Below are 20,906 nucleotides of genomic sequence, written 5' to 3' on the forward strand. Positions count from 1 at the left end.
CGTTCTCTTCCCTTCTCTCCTTTCTCTCTCTTTTTCCCTCTATCGATCTTCCTTCTTTAGTTCTCCCTTCTTCTCATGACCTTCGGTAGTCAGTGTTCCTTCTTTCTTTTCCCGCATCGCTATCTGCTTGCTTCGTCTGTCGGTTTCTTCCTCCTCGAAGATCGCATTGTTCCAGCGGGTTCCACCTTTGTGAGGGCATATCGCCGCCTTTGAGGGTTCAATAATACGGGGAAGAACCTCGATCCTGATCGAAAGCGGACAGATCGATCCAAAGTGTGGTTCGTGAACAGTCGAGAACAAAGGGAGGTCCAGTCGCCTGCTCTAGCTCTTTCTCTCTTTCTGACTCCTTTTCGCCACATATTGACGACTGTCTTGTTTCTTAATTCTATGGCGGTTTCGTCCTGATGTGGGGGATGATTCTAGGAACATGCAAATCAGTTTCTTCTAAAATTATTCTCTATAAGCACGTTTTACAGATTTCTTCATTGGAGCATTGTACGAGTTAATGTAGCCACAAAGCCTATTTGAGATATTTATATGAGGAATAAAATGAATTGACTCTACATCGACGCAGGTAGACAAATTCCGTCTCACCAAGAAGACACATTTCATGTTAAAAATTTTATGTGGTTGCATTAACTTGCAGAATACTGTAGGTGTATCCATTGCGAAGGTTATTTTGAAATTTCCAGTGTAAAGCGAATCAGTCAGTAGGCAGTATGAATAGAAACAGAGGAATTTTAAGATGAAATGATCATATATTATTTTTGTTGCATCTGAAGACATCATATAAAAAAATATTGATTAGATTTGCAACTCTTTTGCATTATAGCTAACTCAAATAAAAAGATATAATAACTAAAACTTTTTCTTCTGATGTTTCTTCTTTTGACTTGTTCTATTACAGTCAAAGTTACACTCGTGGCTCCAAAACACAGGTTCATTCATATACAAACAAACTATTAGATAATCGTGAGAACTACTGCAGTACATATATTTTTTTCTTTACTTATTTCATTCTCAACTTTTACACTTGAATCTTAGGCACAACTCTTAATCGAAGTGCAAAGGGTTAATTTCAATAGAAAGACATCTTTAAAACTTAAACACATGAATTTAGCATATTCGTTAACACGCTGACGCGTACAAGTGGTATAGTTGGTCCAGAAATATATCTAGGGTGGTCGTAAAATGAATCAAATTTTGAGGCACTAGGATGAGTGAAGTGACGAGAATATTGAAAGATGAGGATTTTAGGTTCATGCAGGGCCAGGATCAGTTGCTAATATCTGTTTATATTAAACAGAACTTACATTCGGTGCCTCAATATACTATGCTAATTTCTGAACACACTGTCTTCCACTATTTACTGTTCGAAATCCCGACGCGAACAGGTTAACGATATTTCATTAATAACTTTGTGTGTCCCTGTATCCCACGCTGCATCCTTCACACTTGAAATTCTTTCCCAAAATAGCAAACCAAAATTCAAATTTCTCAAAGCTCCCCCTAACTTACAGACCTATTCTTTCCCAACAAATCTAACCGAACGACATCAACACCCTCCTACGACATCTCCCATCCGATCATAAAACAATTACTCGGCAACAGTGACTGGCACGAATTTTTAATTCTCGACTCGCCGTGAGATTCAAACGATCTGAGCCCGCCGAGGCGACAGCTTCCATTACGGCGGATAGCTTTTCCATCTCGGCGAGAAACAGCCTCCTTCGATCAGTCCGGCAGACCATCAACCAGAGGAGGACCGAGGCAATGGGATCAAGGAGGAGGTGCGGCCGTGTAATTCGCGATACAGGGGCGGAAGGATTTCGAAAACAACGACGTACCCTCTCGCGGCAGACGTCGAAGGAGTATTCATAAAACCGTCAGAACGGGTAGCGTTCATTTGTTGGCTGGATGCAATCGCCGAGGGTTTGGCGAAATGATAGATGTATGCAGCATCTCCTGGCACAAGGGGCGCCATCGATGGACCGAGTTGAAGCAAAGAGGGTTAGGGCGAGGGTGAGGGTGAGGAAGAAGAAAGCCGGTTGGCCGCGGGGCGAAACGGGGGGAGAGAAAAAGAGAGGCAGGAAGCTGGATAAAAAGAGAGGGGAGGCCAGAGTCAAAGAGATTGGAGCAGCTCGGCAGGGGGATTCCGAGGGACGTATTGATGGACCTGGAAATTGAAAACGCGCCCAGAGATCCGAAGTGGGTTTGGCTTCCTTCTTCTTCCCTGATTATTTCTGTCGGACGAAATTTAGGAGCAAAATGGTGGACGATTCCTGACATCGTTCATTGGAGTTATCGTAATAGTTTGAGCTTCGTGCTTTGGGTTGGCATTTTTGCGTGTGATGTCCTGACTGAAATGATGAACTGGTTTTTATTGGATTTTTTTCGCAACAAACTCTTGTGTTCATGCTTGATAGGCATAAACTACTCTTTCTCAGATTAAAGTAGCTTACTTTAGTGACTATCTTACGTTAGGAAAGTGTTCATTACACTTATTGTTAGATAGGTATATGTGATAGTGCCTTTGTTAGTTCACTATTCGAAGAGTAGGTTTTTCCTCTGCCTTCGTTTTTAGTTTTTAGTAAGTACATACAATCTTCCCTCATTATAAGATCATTACTATATTCATTATAGATTCAAATTACTTAGAACAACCGAGATTCGTTCACCGCCTCTGATTCCTCTAACAAAATAAAACTGGGTTTGAGCACCAGAGTTGATCTCAGAAGCCTGTTACTCATTACAACAAGGAATTACTATACTACATAAATTAGTAGGGTCAATAGTTCAAGAAGACAAATTAAATTATGAACATTTACAGACTTCATGGTGTTAGTCAGTACCTATTTCAGATCTTTCTAGAGTTAACCACGAAACACCAATCTTCAAATTGCCTACCAATCGTCTATGGCGCGCATCTACGGTGCACTTAATTTCATTTTATGGAAGTTGTTCGATCGAAAGATGAGAGGGATTGATTGAACCTCGTATTCATAACCCCTGGGTCTTCGGATAACGCACCACTCAACGACGATACATCACGCAGAATGAAAAAGAGACTGAGGCAACGGTAGATGGGGGATGAAAAGGGGCAGGCATGGGGTTGGGGGAAGAAGAGAGAGAAGCCTAGTGGTTGGATAGCCACTATCAGAGAGTCGTTATGATTAATGATCGACTACAATGCTGTTTTCATTAAACTCATTTCACTGCAGCTCGTATATAACCGACATGGCCGATCTATGGCCTCGAGCGTACGAGCGCCCTCCGATTCTTTTTCACGTTGCTGTTAGGATCGCTTGATTATGACGTCTCTATGATCCTCGGCCTTGACGCTCTCTCGAATGCCGTCCAATTGAATTCGGTCATTGTTACGCGAACGGCGTCCCTGATCCTCTGATTATCAACGAGAAGGCGCGTTGATTCGGCGTTGAACGCGATCTTCAAATTTGAGAATGACTTCATCCGTGAACGAGCCTTCACCCTGTTCCTTGTTGCTTCTCTTCATTGGAGAAGTGGCATATAATCTTGGGCGAAGTCAAACATGAAATTTCTACCGACGTGAGCTGTCTCGGAAAGAAAACGAACCAGCGTAAGTGCTGTTTATTTTCTTCACGCATATTCGGATGGTTCCTGTTAGGGTCCATTGACACTCGTTTTTCTTCTGCACTGTTTATTCAAATGCAACTGATGATGATGTATGTGTATATTATCAGTCAGTACTCGAGAAAACTGTCAGAAAGATACTGATATGTGAAGGTAAAGTAAGGTATGAATAGTTGACAACTAGAGTAGCGTATCTTATTAGTCAGTGTCATTAAAAGATACCAGTTTTCATTTCTGAATATTATTCTATCATAAAGCAGAAATCGAGAGGGTTCAGTAGTATTTTAGGGGACATTGCTAAATGTGGTCTGTTTGCAAGAAGAAAGTAAGTACCTAATTGATGTGGGGACTAGTGATGGAGTTATTGTTTTGAACTTTGAATTTCATTATTTTTCTTTTAATTAGTTGGACGACGATAGTGTCAAGTGTACTTCTTTTTCGATGTACCTTGATAGTATGGAATATCTTCTTCAATGCATAACTGAAAGTCATGATGCCCCGAGATATTATGAAAAGGGTGTGTTTATAAATAAAAGGGGACTCGGTCGCTCGATTGAGCGTAAAAGGGGTTCATTTTTCAGAAGGACACGAAGGAGTTCGAATCACAAGAAAATGATCCGTGGGCTGGTCTCCCTTACACTGTTGACCTCGAAACTGGTGAGTGCAAATATTATGTTTCTTAAATGTAGGGTAAATTTTCTAATAAACTCAGGTATGCAAAAGATTGAATTCCTAACAAAATTAAGCTTTTATTCTGTTTTGTCATAAACATGATGACAAAAATGATTAATTCATTTCATTGAATCTAATATTGTTTGATAGCTTAATTCAAAAGGCACAGGTGGTTCGTAGGAATTAATTACATAAATATAATTCATTGTTAATTAGAGAAATCAAATATTAAATCTAAAACAAAAATAAATTTTGAAAATTAACAAATTATATCTTATTTATTGTATATTATATATAAAATAACGTGTAATAGAGTTAGATATCTACTATATTTTGAAAATCGTGCATTTATTTTTATTTTTGTCCATTTGCATATTTATGTTTTCTTATCTCATAACCTGTAAGGAACATGCGTATTTCCTTTACCTGTACTGGAAGTATCATTGCGTACCTGAGAGTGAGGCATTAGTGAAAATAAGGGTGAATGACTTTACTTACTTAGTGGAACAATTCTTAATTACGCTACAGCAAACTGTCAAAATTTTCATACATTTTAGGTACCTTTTTGTAATATTTTGAAAAATTCTAGTGTTCTTTCAGTATTCCTCTTTTTGTTATTTATCTTTTATTATTTATATATTAAAATAACTGGTATTAATTAACATACATTTACCAAAACTTGTCTTTTCTGCAATGTACTCCATCAATTTAAAGAGTACATATCTGTATACCTACTCACGTTTATGAATCACCCATGTAAGACTTGAGAACACATACATACCTACTGAAAATAAAGAAACAAATTTATACCTGCAGTTTATGTAAACGTACGATGTGAAAGAGTCTCGTAATTTTGATTATGTAACACGTTTACAAGCTGTTTAGAATGGTCAACTTCCGTATCGAACCCTAATTAAAGAGTCAATCAAACATGATAGATACGGTTCATATATCCTAAACGTTCAAGTACGCGTAAAAAGCTGCAACAGTTAAAAAGTGGCTGCTTACATTCGAGGCGTGTCGAATTAATGCGGGAATTTGTAAGAGGTAGTTGGAACATTCATTGCAGTAAAAGAACTTGATCGCACCTAACCGAACCTTTCGCGACTTTAATTACCATAGACAGCTTGGTTAAATGTGCCCATTGACCAGTTGAATGCATTTTTATGTCAATTATACATGGATAACTAAAAATACAGCAAGGATAGAGGGGAAACGGCTATTCAGACACTTGAAAAATTGCATAAAAGTACAGACAACAAATTTGTATAAGCACATACATTTTCAATGATACGACAATTATATGAATGTGTGAATAATTTCGTCGCAGAACTTCTATGATTTGTAGACTAGAAGGAAAAGTTAAATATTCTGATCTGTATTTTTCATACTTGTAGCTAGTGAAATAGGCAGGTACCTACTCCAAAAATCTAAAATGTGATTTAGGTACTTAAATTTGCGATACATTAGAGTTATTTAGTTTTTAAAATAAATTTCCCAATATCCTATACAAGTTAAGTAATTAATTTTCAGTATTTATCGACTTTGAGAAATTTTTCTAAAGTTATACCAAAATTTAACTATACAGACCAAACTGTATAGTTAAACTTCAATATCATCAAAGAAGATATTGAAGAATTATTTTTAAAAAATGTAATGTCAGCAGTTTTAATCAGTTTATATTGAAAAGATGACATAAGTACTGTAATTATTAAAAAATAGGTATTTTTACTTCTGAAGAGCCTTTTTCAACAAATGCTACAGTAGGTCACCTAAATAAAGTTATCACTTAAAAAGTCTTTCATTTGACAACAAAGAGATATATTTAGAGAAAACATTGTTAAGTGGAAGTTGCAAATATGAATGACAAATCATTTTGTCTTCATAGCAACAGAAATCAATAAGTTTTAAGAAATTGAATACAGCCCCTAGAAAATTAATGCAACAGTGAAGAATTGATTTTCATAGTACCTGCTTTATTGAAAAAATTTCTCCCAATACATAATCGTAAATACACATAGCAAACTACGTTAGTCACATTGCTCGCAAAATCAAAGCATGAAAACATTCTACCGCTCTCATCATACGAAATCCTAAGTGCATAATTACTTATGTAACATATGTCGTCTTACGCAACCAGATACACATTACGTCTCATTATGTCTTTCAAGTCCGTGGCGGTACGTTTAGCAATAGAACGACACGTGGAGTCGATTAAGGTAACTTGGATTACCTGTTTGCGACGCAAGGAAACAAGTAAACGTCACAGGCTACCGATAACCAGTGATACTCGCAGGTCAGGATTGTCTGACCATGTGGATCTGAAGGACAATAGGTATCGAAACGGAGCAGAGAGACGTTTACCTAGCTGGCAAGGTGCACTTCATCCAGGTATCCGCGCACGAGTCTCCAGAGTCAGATTCCAGTTCCCGAAGAGTCGAGAGAAGGTCGGGGAGTGGCTTCAGGAACGCCCTCGCTACCTTCTTCCCTCCCTTACCTTCCGACCCCACCAAGCCCCGACCAGCCCTTCACATTCTGCTCGCTTCGCCTCGGTTTCGGTCGGCTCGCTTCTCCCCCTTCTTCTCTGCATTTAATTACTTTGCGTCGCGCCGCGTCTCGTCGGCCCAGAGAGCGCGCCTAGCCCGCCGCGATCATCCACTCTACGTCGTGTTTCGTATCGACGCTTGACGAAGGTTCGCTCGTTAAAACCTTTTTAAAATGTCGGCGTTATACGTGAACCCTAGCCTTTTTTCTCCCTCTTCGGGGAAAGCAAAAACTCTGTCCACGCCTGACCCCCTTAACATCATCCTTCTAGGAATGGCTGGGAGATGGGTAGGGAAATCAATGCTATCATGGAAATTTTGATTCCAAGTGGGAGATGTCTGGGTGGACAGAAAGCTGTCTTCGCTGACATCCTTTGGTGCTGCGTTTTTGAGGATGAGTGGCGAATAGGAGTAGATGTCAGTCGACACGACAATTTCATAGAAGTTAGGAGAGGCTTTTGGTTGGCCCCTAGCGCTGGCAACCAATCGTACTCATGGGGCGAGTTGTGCTTTAAATATTGGAGCAGGCGTTGATAGGGTACTGAGCTTGAGGAACGAATTGGAGTATTCTTCAATAGTCGTTAATTTCTTGTTATTTTAGACGTAATAGTTAGTTAATATACTATTTTGTATTCTATTTATTGGATTCTTGGGTTAGTGATTTATCGATTGCTTATATTCCTTTTTATTTTTTCACTCTCTTTTGAGATGATTCGATAATATTATATCAGTCATAAACTTTAACAAAGGTATTATGTACTGATAACTACTTCTGTGATATTTTCAAAGTTGTTAATTTGACAAAAGTTTATTTAAAAGTGCATCAGCGTATAAATTCAAATTTAGTTACAATAAAAATGGGATTTAGTGAGCAAAGAACACCAGAATAATTTTTTCCCTTTCTCTATTGCTCATTAACTTCTTCAAAAATTCTATAGAACAACATTGATTGGCGTAAAGCGAAAAATTAGTTCGTAGTCGTAGAGAAATTTCTACGAATTTACCATTTAATTTCTGAGAAAGATTTGCTGAGCACGCTAATAACGTAACAGCCAGAGCCACAGTCCCTCGAGAAAGTGGTATCGATCCCAGTAAAACAGTTTTGCATGCATGAAACGCTATTCTGACCGTAATAAATCCTGCGTTATGGTTTTATTTCTATTGTCAAGTTGATTGACTTTTTAATTAACCACTCCTACCGACGCTTAGCGCATAAACATACGCGCAGCCACCACTGATACGGATCGTCCCGTGAGATTATATGGCTTCTATGTAGTGGAAAAAATATAAACAACTCACGACATGCATAACATTACATTACGTTTCATTACATTAAATGGCTGGTAGCCACGGGGAAAGAAGCAAGATTAATTAAAAGAGTAAAAAATGTTCTCACTGAATAATTACTCTCCACATAGAATAGGTACTTTGTATTATAGAAAATTTATTCTATTACATTACTTTTTAATATTAATGTTTCGTTAGGTTTTTAAACATCTTTCAAATATAGATTATTTCCTGCTCCTGTTCAATATTTATTTAATAACGTTCATCTGCATCTCATGTTCTAACTGATTTAATAAAATTATCTAATTATTTAGATTTTAGATATATTTTTCATTCAAAAATCGGATACAGCTTCCTGCTGATCGTGCCCAGATTTTACAAATAAGAATTCGTAGCAGTTGTTTTTGATTTTCCTTCAAATAATAGTTCGATTCGAACAGCAGTCGATTGAATATTTACGCGGGAAAAATTGAAAACTGAATTAACGAAATGTTAGATGGGAGTCGCGATTGTGAATGTACAGTTTACTAATTTGTTCCGCTGCATCGATCAGTTGATCGTGGTAAATTAATTCGATTCTGCAATAATAAGTTCGTTTTACAAAGCAGCAGGCCAGCTTAACAAGAGCACCGGAGCTCATTACGCGGCTATCTCGTCGCCGATCGATCGCGTCTACTCGACATACGGCATTGTGTGATTAATGAATCGCCCGACAAAAGAAAGCACAAATTCCATGGCCGTCACTATTCTTTAAGATTTAGTAAGAGAACACGGGGAACAACCTCGAACGAACTTCAACTAAGAATACAATGCCTTAAACAGTGTCTTTATTTGTTGATATTTAATATTAGATACTGTAGATAGTGGGTGCAGAACAAGTGACATTCAAATTTTTCCAAAGTGAATGTAGGTTGTCTGAAATGATGGGGATTTGTTTAAAAAATTTGTCAGTGAAACTATTTTTTTTCTAAATTCAGTGTTAGAACTTCTTCTTGTATTATTTTCTGAAGGAAAGATTATTAAAATATACATACATATTAAATCAAACGTGAATACGAGATATTACTTTATCATTCTTTTTTTTTTTTAGTATAGTATGTTAAAATGAGAATATTGATCTTCTTGAAATGTTTGAAATCTTGATTTTTTATAAAATGAATGCTTAAGTAACTACAGAAGCTGTATTTAACATTTTATATCTACAATTTTTATACATCAATGTAAGAATAGATATTTATAAAGACAAAAATATCAAAAGTATTTCGTAAACGAATCATTTGAATACTTAGCTCATACCCTTTTAGTAGTCACATTGTTGAACCAACTGAATATACCTACCTATCAAGCCTTCAAAATAAATCGACTCAATTTTCTATCAAAGGTACGTCTAAATAAATACTAGTACTTCTAAATAAGTACATAATTGAGTGTGTTCTGTTACCATAAATATCTACTATGCACTATTAGAAAAATCTAAACCAAATCCATGAATTTCAATTACTGCTGTCTGCACGAGCAGCAGGAACACGCTAGCCAACTAAAATACCTAAAACACTTTGGTTCTATCGAATAGCGAAGGCTCCCTAAACCTGATCGCCAAATAAATAATTCATTCACCATCGAAAAGAAACCTCACAGTGAAAGTTCAATGCATTTGAAGACTCTGATGAATAATCCACGGATGAGCAATACCTTCACCGCGGTGAAATTGTTACCGAGCGATATTGTTGTAATCTGACGCAAAGTTGCGTTCGAAAGGACATGTAAATTTATTCGCGACACGTAATCCTAACACTATTACAAATCGTTTCCTGCGGTTACATGGACGTGCGCACGGGCGAATCGCGATCTTCACGCACGGCAGGGACCGGTGCTTTCGTGAAAAGGAACGCGGAGGAAAGGAGAGTAAAAAGAGGGCCGTGTGTTGCCGTCGACGTGCAAGGCGCTTGTACCAATTTGACGAAACATGATGGATTACACGGTGGATCTTATAAAAAGTTTATATCCACGGAATAAATTATCATAGCATTGTCTCGCGGCCTGCACTTGGGTGCGCCGCTCGCGTTCCCTTGCCAGCCGACACGACGTACCTTTCTTCGGGGCTGGTCGTTCTTTATTTCAAGTAAAAATAACAGATGAGGGAGATGGGCAAGTAAGCAAGGAGAGAACGAATTTCTTGCGAATGGGAGCGGGTGGTAATCAATTTTGACGTCTTGTTTGATGGTTAGCCCTTTCTTGAGTAACTTTAATGCAAGTACAGTATTTTAGCTCTTATGTCTTAATAGAACATTGGATGTGATATTATTGTTATCGCTAGAAAATTGTTCGTTTTTCATGAAACTTTAATGTCACAGAGAGTGCTAAGTCCTTAGCCACGAAATTCTCTATATTTGAGAACCAGACTAATTCAAGTTCATTTTGTTCAGAATTAAGTTTTATACAGAATTTTACTGCTATCTCTTTGTTTTATCAAAATAATGGGAATGTATGTTCAAGTTTGGTATGTTATAAATAACGAAGATTTAGTAGTATAAACTACTTCAAATATTATTATTTTAAGAAACGAGAGATCGTATTTGCTTTTTTATATACTTCGAAACTATCAGAAAATTATTTCAGTTAGCCCAGGTATTCACATTTCTTTAATGTTACCATCGTAATGACTCCCAATTTTGAGACTTCGTACGCCTTTACTGTGAGTGGATCCAGTAAATATTAGTAATTTAATAAGACGAAAATGTATTTAATAAATATAATAAATATAAAGATATAAAGGGTAAATATGTAAATATCTACTCTTAGGGTACATACTCTTTCTCTTTCTCTACTCACATGTCTATCCTCTCTCATAACGTGTCATGCATCTGAAACAATGCCCGAATCACGTTTTCTTATTACCTTCTTTTCACACCTCAAGATGGATCTCACTCATTACCAACCTCTCATTACTTATCTTTCCAAATACTTATTCTAGGGACAAATGCATTTATATCTACTCTCAGGCCATCCCACGGTCATGCAAATATACACGTTCATACATAGCTCATCACTCACACCATAATCTCACATGCATACATAGAACCAATTCCACATTTACTTCAGAAGTGTATTAGTTACTACTTTTTATAGAAAAATAGTAGTAATAGAATTACAATACTTTTTTATACTTCTTTACTTATTCAAATGCCAGATTTAAATATTTAAATTGAAATGCCCAGTTAAATCTAGATCGTGTTATTAACAATTTTAATGTGATAAGAGGACTGTAGACAGTGCAATGTTTTCCAGGTTAAAATATATCATAATTTCACAGCATAATTTATAGGTACCATATGTAAACATTAATATGTGGATACAATTACTTTACACTCAATTTTGTTTGCATTTGATTTTGCCTAAATACAATATTTCAAAGAATACAAAATTTCAATGACAGAAAAAAGAATCGTTCAAGAAAGTCATTCTTATTTAACGTAATTAGTATTTTTCTTTAATACATTGCAATATCAACCTTCGTTGAATATATTAAATACAACTGATAACATAGGTCGGTATGAAATCTCAAATGGAGTCTGTGTATTTTGAAAGGGATTACTGCTGGTGCGATAGATATATCGATTCTGTTTATATCTCGTATCGAAACATTGTAATAACCGTGTGACTTGATCAACTCCGCCCCGCACAATATATTTGCAACCTTATCAGCGCCTTTAATAGTTCATCATGCCTAAGAATGTAGACTCCTCGAAGTTGAATATCGAACGAAAGCGATACAATAGACACAGAAATCAAAGAATATAGATTTATCCTTACGAGTTTATTTTCTTTGTACCATTCCTTCGAGCCATTGATGTTCCACTGAATTCTGCCATATAATGGTACTCTAAATATGGAACAGAGTGTAAAACATTTTTATATATTTCAGTAGATAGTGTTGCATATATCATGGCATATCTCTTCTTCGTTAAATAGAATAAATGGATAATGTGAACCAATTTTGGTCGAAAATTTGTCAAATACATATCAATAATTTGTTAAGTACGTGTCCTTACAATATTTAATTGGCAAAAATTTTGGTTACGATAATGCTTTGACTATTAAGTTAATTTCAATGGAAACATTGTTTTTCGGTTAGGTTTTTGATATTTGAACGTAGCTTTTGTTTTCTGTTTTGTTTATCGCAAGAAGTTTTGAGAATATCGTAGAAAATTATAATTTCCACGGGAACTCGCTTCAATGACGATGGAGCATGAAATCGTTGTTGAGGTGCAATTACCATTATACAATAAGACGAGACGGTGAATCTGATTTTCTCAGGAAACGAATAAAAATTACTGTTTCTTTAAATGTTTTTAGTCATGGGAATGAAACTAAGGAAACACGTCTTACGAGCAGTTTTACATTTTAAAAATATAATTACTAATTGTTCACATCTTTAATACATGTAGTATAGACATAAGTTTAATAAAAATTAAAAATTGATGTGGACGAATTGATACTTACAAAATTAATACATGCTCTTTTTTTTTTTAATTCATCCACTGTGAAATAAAATTGGTTTAATTGGCGAGCTAATAGCTTAAATTCATTAACTATTCACTAATTAGATATTGTAATGATTCCTTAGCATAGAAAATAATAAAAATCCATTGAAAATCAAACTTCATTAAATTAGTTTTTAATTTGAAATGTAATTTTTTAATGTGAAACTAATTCTTAGCTATTGATATCTGAAAATGCCTCTAGAATTAATCTACTTACGATATCTCATGACTCTAATTTTAATAAAAAGTTTTACGAACTTTTTGCATTAGGTCACCTTGTTCTATTTCGATAAAAATTCTAAAATAGATTCATACATTAGTAAGTTACGAAGTTCGGTTCTACTAATGCATATGGAGCAGGAAATACAATTTTCAGAAACATATTGTATTGAGACTTAAACTGTACACTTACCAACAAATTTTACGTTGATTTATTGTTTTACTGTGATCTTACGTTGTGGTTTCTTTTTGGATTAGCATGATTTGGTTGTCAAAAAAGAATACACAAAACCAGTATTAAGATTAGATAACATTAATCATTTCAGGCTGACGAATCTTCTGCTACAAGATTTCAAACTTGTTTTGTTTGTCATTTATACAAAATGAGGAATTACACTCAGAAACATTATTTTTCCTGCTCCAAAACAAATTAGAATAGATACCTACACAAGTATAAATATCTTTATTCTCAAACATATTCCAAAAACTTATAACTAACATTTTCTTGAAACAATTTTCAGAAAATTAAATATTGGATGTAATTAAATACTATGTTTCAAAATTAAGGTTCCAGTTTGGAAAGAATCTCACTATTTCCCCTAGTCTTAGTCAACGTAGGCTTACTCTACTTAAAGTTACATGAGAAAATTCACTCTTACCCTCTCTCTTCGCTATACGTTCTCGAACACTACCCCCACTAGAATTCACAACGTGCTGCACGCTGTATGCGAATACAGTACAGTAAGAAACCTAAAGATCGAGCGGTTTTTGATCGCAAACAAATGAAGGAAATAGCCGACACTCAATTGGCGGATCTGCGTGCACCTCGGTGGGGGATAACGGAATCGGTGGGGAATGGTGGGGGTGAAATGTACGCAACGCATGCGTGAGTATATAAAATGGAACATATGCCACGTGCGCGGGCGGTGCATAGTGCGTAGTCTCGTGCGTGGACTACAGAAATCGTCAGGGGGAAGATCGTGAAAGCATAGCATGGCCGCATCCGCCATGCGTGTGCGCAGACACTTGGCCACGCGTGCGTGGCTTTTCCTACACATTTTCACTTCTCTTTTCCTGCTGAAGCAATTTAAAGCTTACAATTTGTTTCAACGTTTCACTGCTTGAAAAGTACTGTCTGTGGTACACAGCTCTCTGCATCCAGATGTTTGCTTAGGGTTACATGGCGACTGTTTTGGAGCAAGTGTGGCGAGAAATCTAAGATGAAGTATTCTATGTTCAGTTGGTAGCAGTGATAGGTAAGAGGAGTAGCGTGAGATAGTGGAATACATTAATGTTATGTGTAGTACACAGCTCTCTGCATCTAGATGTTTGCTTAGGGTTACATGGCGACTGTTTTGGAGCAAGTGTGGCGAGAAATCTAAGATGAAGTATTCTATGTTCAGTTGGTAGCAGTGATAGGTAAGAGGAGGAGCGTGAGATAGTGGAATACATGTTATGTGTAGTACGCAGTACTTTGAATCCAAAGTCTACTTCTAGCTACATAGTCACTGTTTTGGAGCAGCTATTGAAATGGAGTAGGAAGGGTGGAAAATTGTGTAGGTAACTGGTCACAGTAACAAGTTACAATTTTAGTTTGTGTATGTAAATTTACTTGCAACATACAACTTGCAAATGAGAAAAAACCCAGGTATATTTGCGATTATGCTTAGCTAGTATAGTGGGATCACAGTATGTACCTATTTATGTTAATTTTTCATGTTCATATAAGAAATGTTCAAGTATAACAATATGAATTATACAAAGTAACTACAATTCTAAAGATATAATATACAGTACCTACATAAATTGTCTGAAACAATCTCAATGCCATATGGAGATTGATATTTCATTTTCTCCAAAAACTAAATATATACCTTTTTTAGCATTTGTATTGCATGTAATAAATATCTACCACAAGAATATGAATTAAAAGTCTGTGATTAAAAAATTTGGAAATTTGAATTTTTTTTAGTAACCATTGCAGTAAATTGATAAAACTAGAAGCGCATATGGTGTCTTATAGAATCATGTTTAATTTACCAAAAAATTTGCCCACATGCGTAGGTAATGGTACCCCATTTCGGTAAAATTAACGAGAAGCATCGCGACCGTTCGAGTGCAATTTATTTCCAGTGTTGTATTAATTTCCGCTTCGATTCGTCACGAGCTCTCACAAAGAGGGAAAAAATAATATCCGACTGGCTCGATGCGTAGTAACAACCGTGACTAATTCTACCAAAAGTGGATCGAGAATTGAGAGCGGACCCTTCGAGAGACCTACTACTCCGAAGTTCCGCGGAGGCTAAAAATCATCGAGATTTTTCTCACGATACTGTCGAACAATAAAACTTTTAGATGGGAGGAACATCCGTGAACTGTCCCTCGCTAATTTTAATGAAACTTTGCAAATTTATGGGGCAGTTAAAAATAAAGAACGATATATTTTCCATGATTGCTATACGCCAAAAAATTACTTATTTAAAAAGTGAAATTTCTACTCTTTAAATAAATATTTACTGGAAATTCTCAGTCAGGTATCCACCATATTGCCTTCTTCCAAAATTGCTCGTATCTCTGACAGTCTCCATGATAATATCCAATTCAACATTGAAGAACAATTTCATCTTCTAAACTCAAGTTACATGTATGCATAGCACAACTGTTAAACTTAGATACTCTAAAAATCTTCAGAAATTCATAATAAAGCTGGCACAGCCATTTTACCTTCACTTCAGAGTGCTTCAATCGCTTGTCTTCTTCCAGTCAGGAGCTTGTCACTAGATATCACCTCATGATTTTAAGACGACTTCCAGCAGTAAGTTAAAGTAGTGGATGGTTTTCGTATGCGTTGGAATTCCAAGGAAAATGGAACAATTTTTCCAAGCGATTCGAGTCGTAGTTGAGTCTCAAGGGGGAATCAATATTTGAAGTCGTACGTGTTCCGCCATGTTAGTTGGGCTGTTTCAGTGAGAAGCCCCCATAGGAGACGTGCTCGGGGGCAGCTGCCCCGTGAGGCGTGTGTACGGGGTTATAGGGATACTCGGTGCCGTGACTTGCCATATCCACCCCTGTAACACGAGCATGCATCATTACTCATATCGTGGCTCGTTGCACGCCACGGATTCGGGACGAATTCAGGAGGGTACTTCCAGGAAGCCCAGAGATGAAAATGTGAGCCAACAATAGGAATGATATTACGCATAGCTTTGTACCACTGCGACGTTCCTGGGTAAAAAATAGCCCTTCGCGTGCTAGGGGTTGTAGTAATTATTTATTTTCAGATTATGACATTGTTGAACAAAGTCCAGGATAAAATGGAGAAATTACTCAACGCTACACTTTTAAGCTGCAGCAAAAAACGCTCATTTGCAGTGGGCCTAAGTCATCCAAATTTAAATTAAGTCCAACATTGGAGTACTTAAATTGGTACAACTGATTGTTGTTTAACCTTAAGATTACAAAAGTTACTTAAATAAATCCATATGAAATTTTGTATAAAAATCAGTTAATTTCACATCATAGCATTATCTTTTTGTCATAGTAGGTGCATAATAAATTTTATCAATTTATATTTCCTTTTTCTTTTGACATTAAAAATAAATATCTTCATTTAGATAGGATTATGAAAAATAGATGTAGAAAAAAAACGAAGTAGAAGAATATAACAGAATTCTAATAAATTTTTTATTAAAATCAGAATACATGAAATGGTATTAAAATGTAACTTCAGACAATCTTCTTCCCTTCGTTCAGACGGTCTCCATTTTGGATTTCGCTCCAATGATTAACATGGAACGCATGAAAGCAAAGACACGCCATTGAAAATTGAAGCACGATGACAGTCGCCAGTAGCGATGAAAAATTGAGTTGGTTATATCTTCTCTGGCTCCTTTTTAGCTTTTCGAACTCTCGCCTTGGTACAATGGCGCTTGTCTATGAACCGTAGGAGTCCTCGCCCAGCCCGGATTACCTCTAGGATTTTCAAAAGCACTTTTTTGCAAATCATGCTCGTTCTATGACCCCAAAGCGTATCCGAAGATTCGTTACTACATTTGATTTTAACTGTCAGGATTCACTATTGGATAGAAAGGAGAGGAAAGTCTTTCGTCCATTCAGTTATTAATTATGATGTCTGTGAGTTGACTTTCATTGTATATTTGCTTCCTCCAAACGTTGAGTTGGATTTCTATTTTGATTTCGGTTGATCTCTGCATTTGTAAAATATATTAAAACATTCAGAGAGCTTCAAGAATTAGGAATGAGATATCATTTTAAATAATTTCACTTACAAAATTGGACATAAATAGATCAAATAAATTCACTTTTTATAATTTGATTTATATAATTTTCTATTTTCATAAATATTCTTTACTATATTTTGCATTCTTTATTGCTTTTTATTCATTTTGTTAGGAAATTCTATACATAGATATTTTCTTTTGACGGATACACTGCTCTGCATTTATTTGTAGCTAGGAAAATAATTTCAGTTTTTTTACATTTAGATAATTTATCTAATTAAATAAGAAGCTTATGACGTATATAATGACATTTTAAAAAGTTAATAAATGCTTGTCTCGTCTATTTCCGTGTGAACATAATAAATGTCTCTGAGGCTCGTAATCTTATTAAAATTCTGCTATATAATATACTATAATAGTAGGTATGTATTTAACTTTAATCAAAGAGTACATTAATGATTCTCTCAGAATCCACATAAACCATGTAGTTAATTGCACAAAAATGTGTTAAAATACAAGCATTTATTTAAAAGTTAGCAATTTGATCAATTTGGACATCACTATGATGGTTGCAACTAAATCTCAATGATTTTCAGTGTCCTTATCGTCAAATAAATCTTTACACTGTAGCTTAGAATACTGGCTTGTAATTAACAATTTCACAAATTTAATGTACACATTGATTCTCGCAGATCTATTTTTCAAATTATTCAATGAATATCATTTGAACTTCAGATTCACGATCGACACAGCTAAAATACAAATTGGAGGATACAAAAGTATGCAAAGCTAAACATTAAATAAACAAGGAGCCGCGGTACCTGGGCACTGAGGTATTCCCTTGTCTGAGAACCATGTTGATTTAGGATAGATATGTATCAGACCAGGTTACTTGAAGTCGGCTTGTCACTTGAAGTACCATTAGCCCTTTCTAGACACTCTCTCGAGCCAGCGTTCAACCTGTCATTATTGCATCAAGCCATTTTTTCACCCAACATTTGTGAGAAATTCGTTTTAAGGGTGAAACGAGGTGTTTTGTGGCATGTGATATTATCGTTGCCTTTTCAGCGGAAGCTTGACATTCTTTCTTTGCATTATTTCACGCAAGTTGTATCTGGAAATACATAGACAAGAATTTAGTTTGTTAGGAGACTCATAAATCTTCATGCCTCTGAACTCAAATTTTGGACTCAAACATGGAAGCATTATTTAAAATTCTAGACAAAAATTGAGTTGCATATTGTCATTCTTAGAATTATTATACACGGCGTTCAAGAGTGTAGTACACTTTAAAGTTTGTAGTATTACATTTATGAATTGAAGAAAAAATCTTTAATCAAGAGAACTTTCAAGTCTTTCTTCTATCAATAATATTTTACTTAAAGTTTTCTTTTCTTTCAACTCTTCATTGTTTACCACCTAAGTAACTGATCCCGCAAATAAAACTCCTAGAGTTATAAATTTAAATAGTGCTCACAATTTCTTTATTTTTTGTACACTTTATTTTTTATTTGTCAGCGGGATATAAAAAAACACGAAAAATCATTTGCTTTTTGTTTATTTATCAATAGAGTTGTTATAGAGTTTTATGTATTACGTAACCATAAATATGTAGGTGTCCATTTTCATGCTTCCCAAAGTCCTAAACACCTTTCGTTCTTGTGTACAAACAAGATTTCATAAAATCCTCAAGAATGAGTTTCAACAGTCGTGTTGCAAGTTGTCATGATGCACAAATTCTCTCGAGAGTCGTGGTGGCACAGTGACCCATTCCATGACCAAACAAATTCCAAATTGGTCCATTGGTCGTGGCACGCTATTTCTCTCCTATGTAGATCGGAAAACTTTCGTTCCACCGATGGCACACTTCAAATCGCAGGATTTCTGAAGACGAGAAATCGAACTCTCTTGAGAAAATGCGTGTCAAAGGATTTCTCTTATTAACTCTTTACTCTGACTCGATAAATACCGAGAATGTGGAAAATACCAAGGGAACACTCTTTACTCATCTGTTTCACTCTAAAAATAGACTTTCACACACTTGACACCTGATCGGTTTCTACTTAAGCACTTGATGTTTTAATATTTTCAGTACTTGATAGCAAAATTAGCAAGTAAATATTTGTATTTTACAATTACTGATTAATTCAAGTAAATAATTTCACAGGCATTCATAGCCCACTTGGTTCGTTAAGACACGATGCACACGAGCGATATTTTGACGCACGATCTCGTTGTAATCACATGTCTATCTTCGTTGTTTGTAATTGGGAAAATAAAGAGAAACATATGATCGCCATGAAATCATGTGTCAAAATATCGCTCGTATTCATTGATCCAAAAGAAGAAAGCAGAAGCATAACACAAAACATAAAAATATCATCTTTCTTAGCAAAAATCCATTAGTGTTTTTCCTCTAGCTTTTCAACTAAAGATCAAGATCAAACGCAAGAGCCTTGCAACCTCTACCTTGCAACCGTTCCATGCAACGTTCTTGTCAGCATGCTGAGATCGTATCTAGTCTCCGAGGAAGAAGGATCTCACCATGCTCTGACCTCATTCCCCTTATAGACTGTCTAATAAAATACATGGTTTATTGAACTTCCGACGATCTGTGATAAAATATCCAATGCACGCTGCTCGAGTTTTCCCGAAAAGAGATTCGACGGGACGTCGTTAGGTGTAGCAGTGGCGAAAATGTGGTAGCATTGAGAGAAAAATGGATACGGAAGTGGACGCGATCCGAGATGAAGTTTTCGGATGTTGAACTAAGAAAAATGCACCTTCTAAGCATGACTGGCCTACCGTTGCTCTCGTGGACGCGTGGCCAACGAAAAGTGCAAGCTAGACGCGAAGAGCGAACGTCATAGTATGAGGTAGCAACAATGCTCATTGACGGGCAACCTGATACCTGGAATGACTGGTGTGTATGAAGTGTTAACTAGGTTTCTGACCCCGTTTTCAGAACCAAAATAATGTTCGCGTTGTACAGGTATTTACTTCATCACAGGTGAAACCTTTGATGGAAATTTAGTGGAAAATTATTACAAACGTTAGATGGTATCATTTGGCTGTATTCCTGGGATGGTTCTGTTGCATTAAAAACTCGAAGTATAGTACCGAGTCATTGCTAAGGTATTCGTGAATTTCATACATTTTTTCATTCAATAGCATTCTAGTTTTTTGAATGAAGAACAGATTAAGCGATTAGATACTGTGTAATAGTAGGAAGACATTATGCATTTCAATTTATTCCTTTGTATATTTGTTTTCATAGCTAGGTTTATAGAAGCGAATCAAAATAACCGCAGAATGAAAAAATTCGTATCAACATATGCCTGACAATTATTTAGACATTAAAAATTAATACATTCTTATCTAATTTCTAAAGCCGACTTTAAAATGTGTAATGTTTATAACTTCTAAATTACAGTAGAACATATCCTTCTGAATTGTCCTAAATATGCAGAACCTCCTATTAAGTTTTAAATAAAACCAACCCTACATAGACAATAACTTTAATAATAATAGTAAGCAAATATCTCAAGTTGCAAACTCTAATTATTCCTATCTATAACAATCATCGATAGTAACCACAATGTACAATTAATGTAACATAAAAATCCATTTCTATGTTGTTATCGAATATAATTTATAAAACAGTTCTTCGTACACTTGAGATCAATGTCATAAACTGAAATAAGAATTGAATTAAAAATATAATGAATTGATGTACATTGGAAAAAAATTATGTTCATTAAATTTTATGTGAATAGTAGCAATGGTTT

At 35.8% G+C, this 20,906-nt stretch overlaps 1 protein-coding gene across 3 annotated transcripts in view; it reads left to right on the forward strand.

The window, feature by feature from the left end:
* Positions 1–20,906, forward strand: part of Cnc (NFE2 like bZIP transcription factor cap-n-collar) — a 139,143-nt gene that overhangs the window by 47,917 nt on the left and 70,320 nt on the right. For all 3 annotated transcript variants that reach the window (XM_076389779.1, XM_076389780.1, XM_076389781.1), the window contains exon 3: positions 4,194–4,269. In XM_076389779.1, the coding sequence (XP_076245894.1) occupies positions 4,194–4,269 (76 nt within the window). The remainder of the gene's footprint in view (positions 1–4,193; positions 4,270–20,906) is intronic.

The sequence above is a fragment of the Calliopsis andreniformis genome, chromosome 12 (assembly GCF_051401765.1).
Source record: "Calliopsis andreniformis isolate RMS-2024a chromosome 12, iyCalAndr_principal, whole genome shotgun sequence".
Lineage (NCBI taxonomy): Eukaryota > Metazoa > Arthropoda > Insecta > Hymenoptera > Andrenidae > Calliopsis > Calliopsis andreniformis.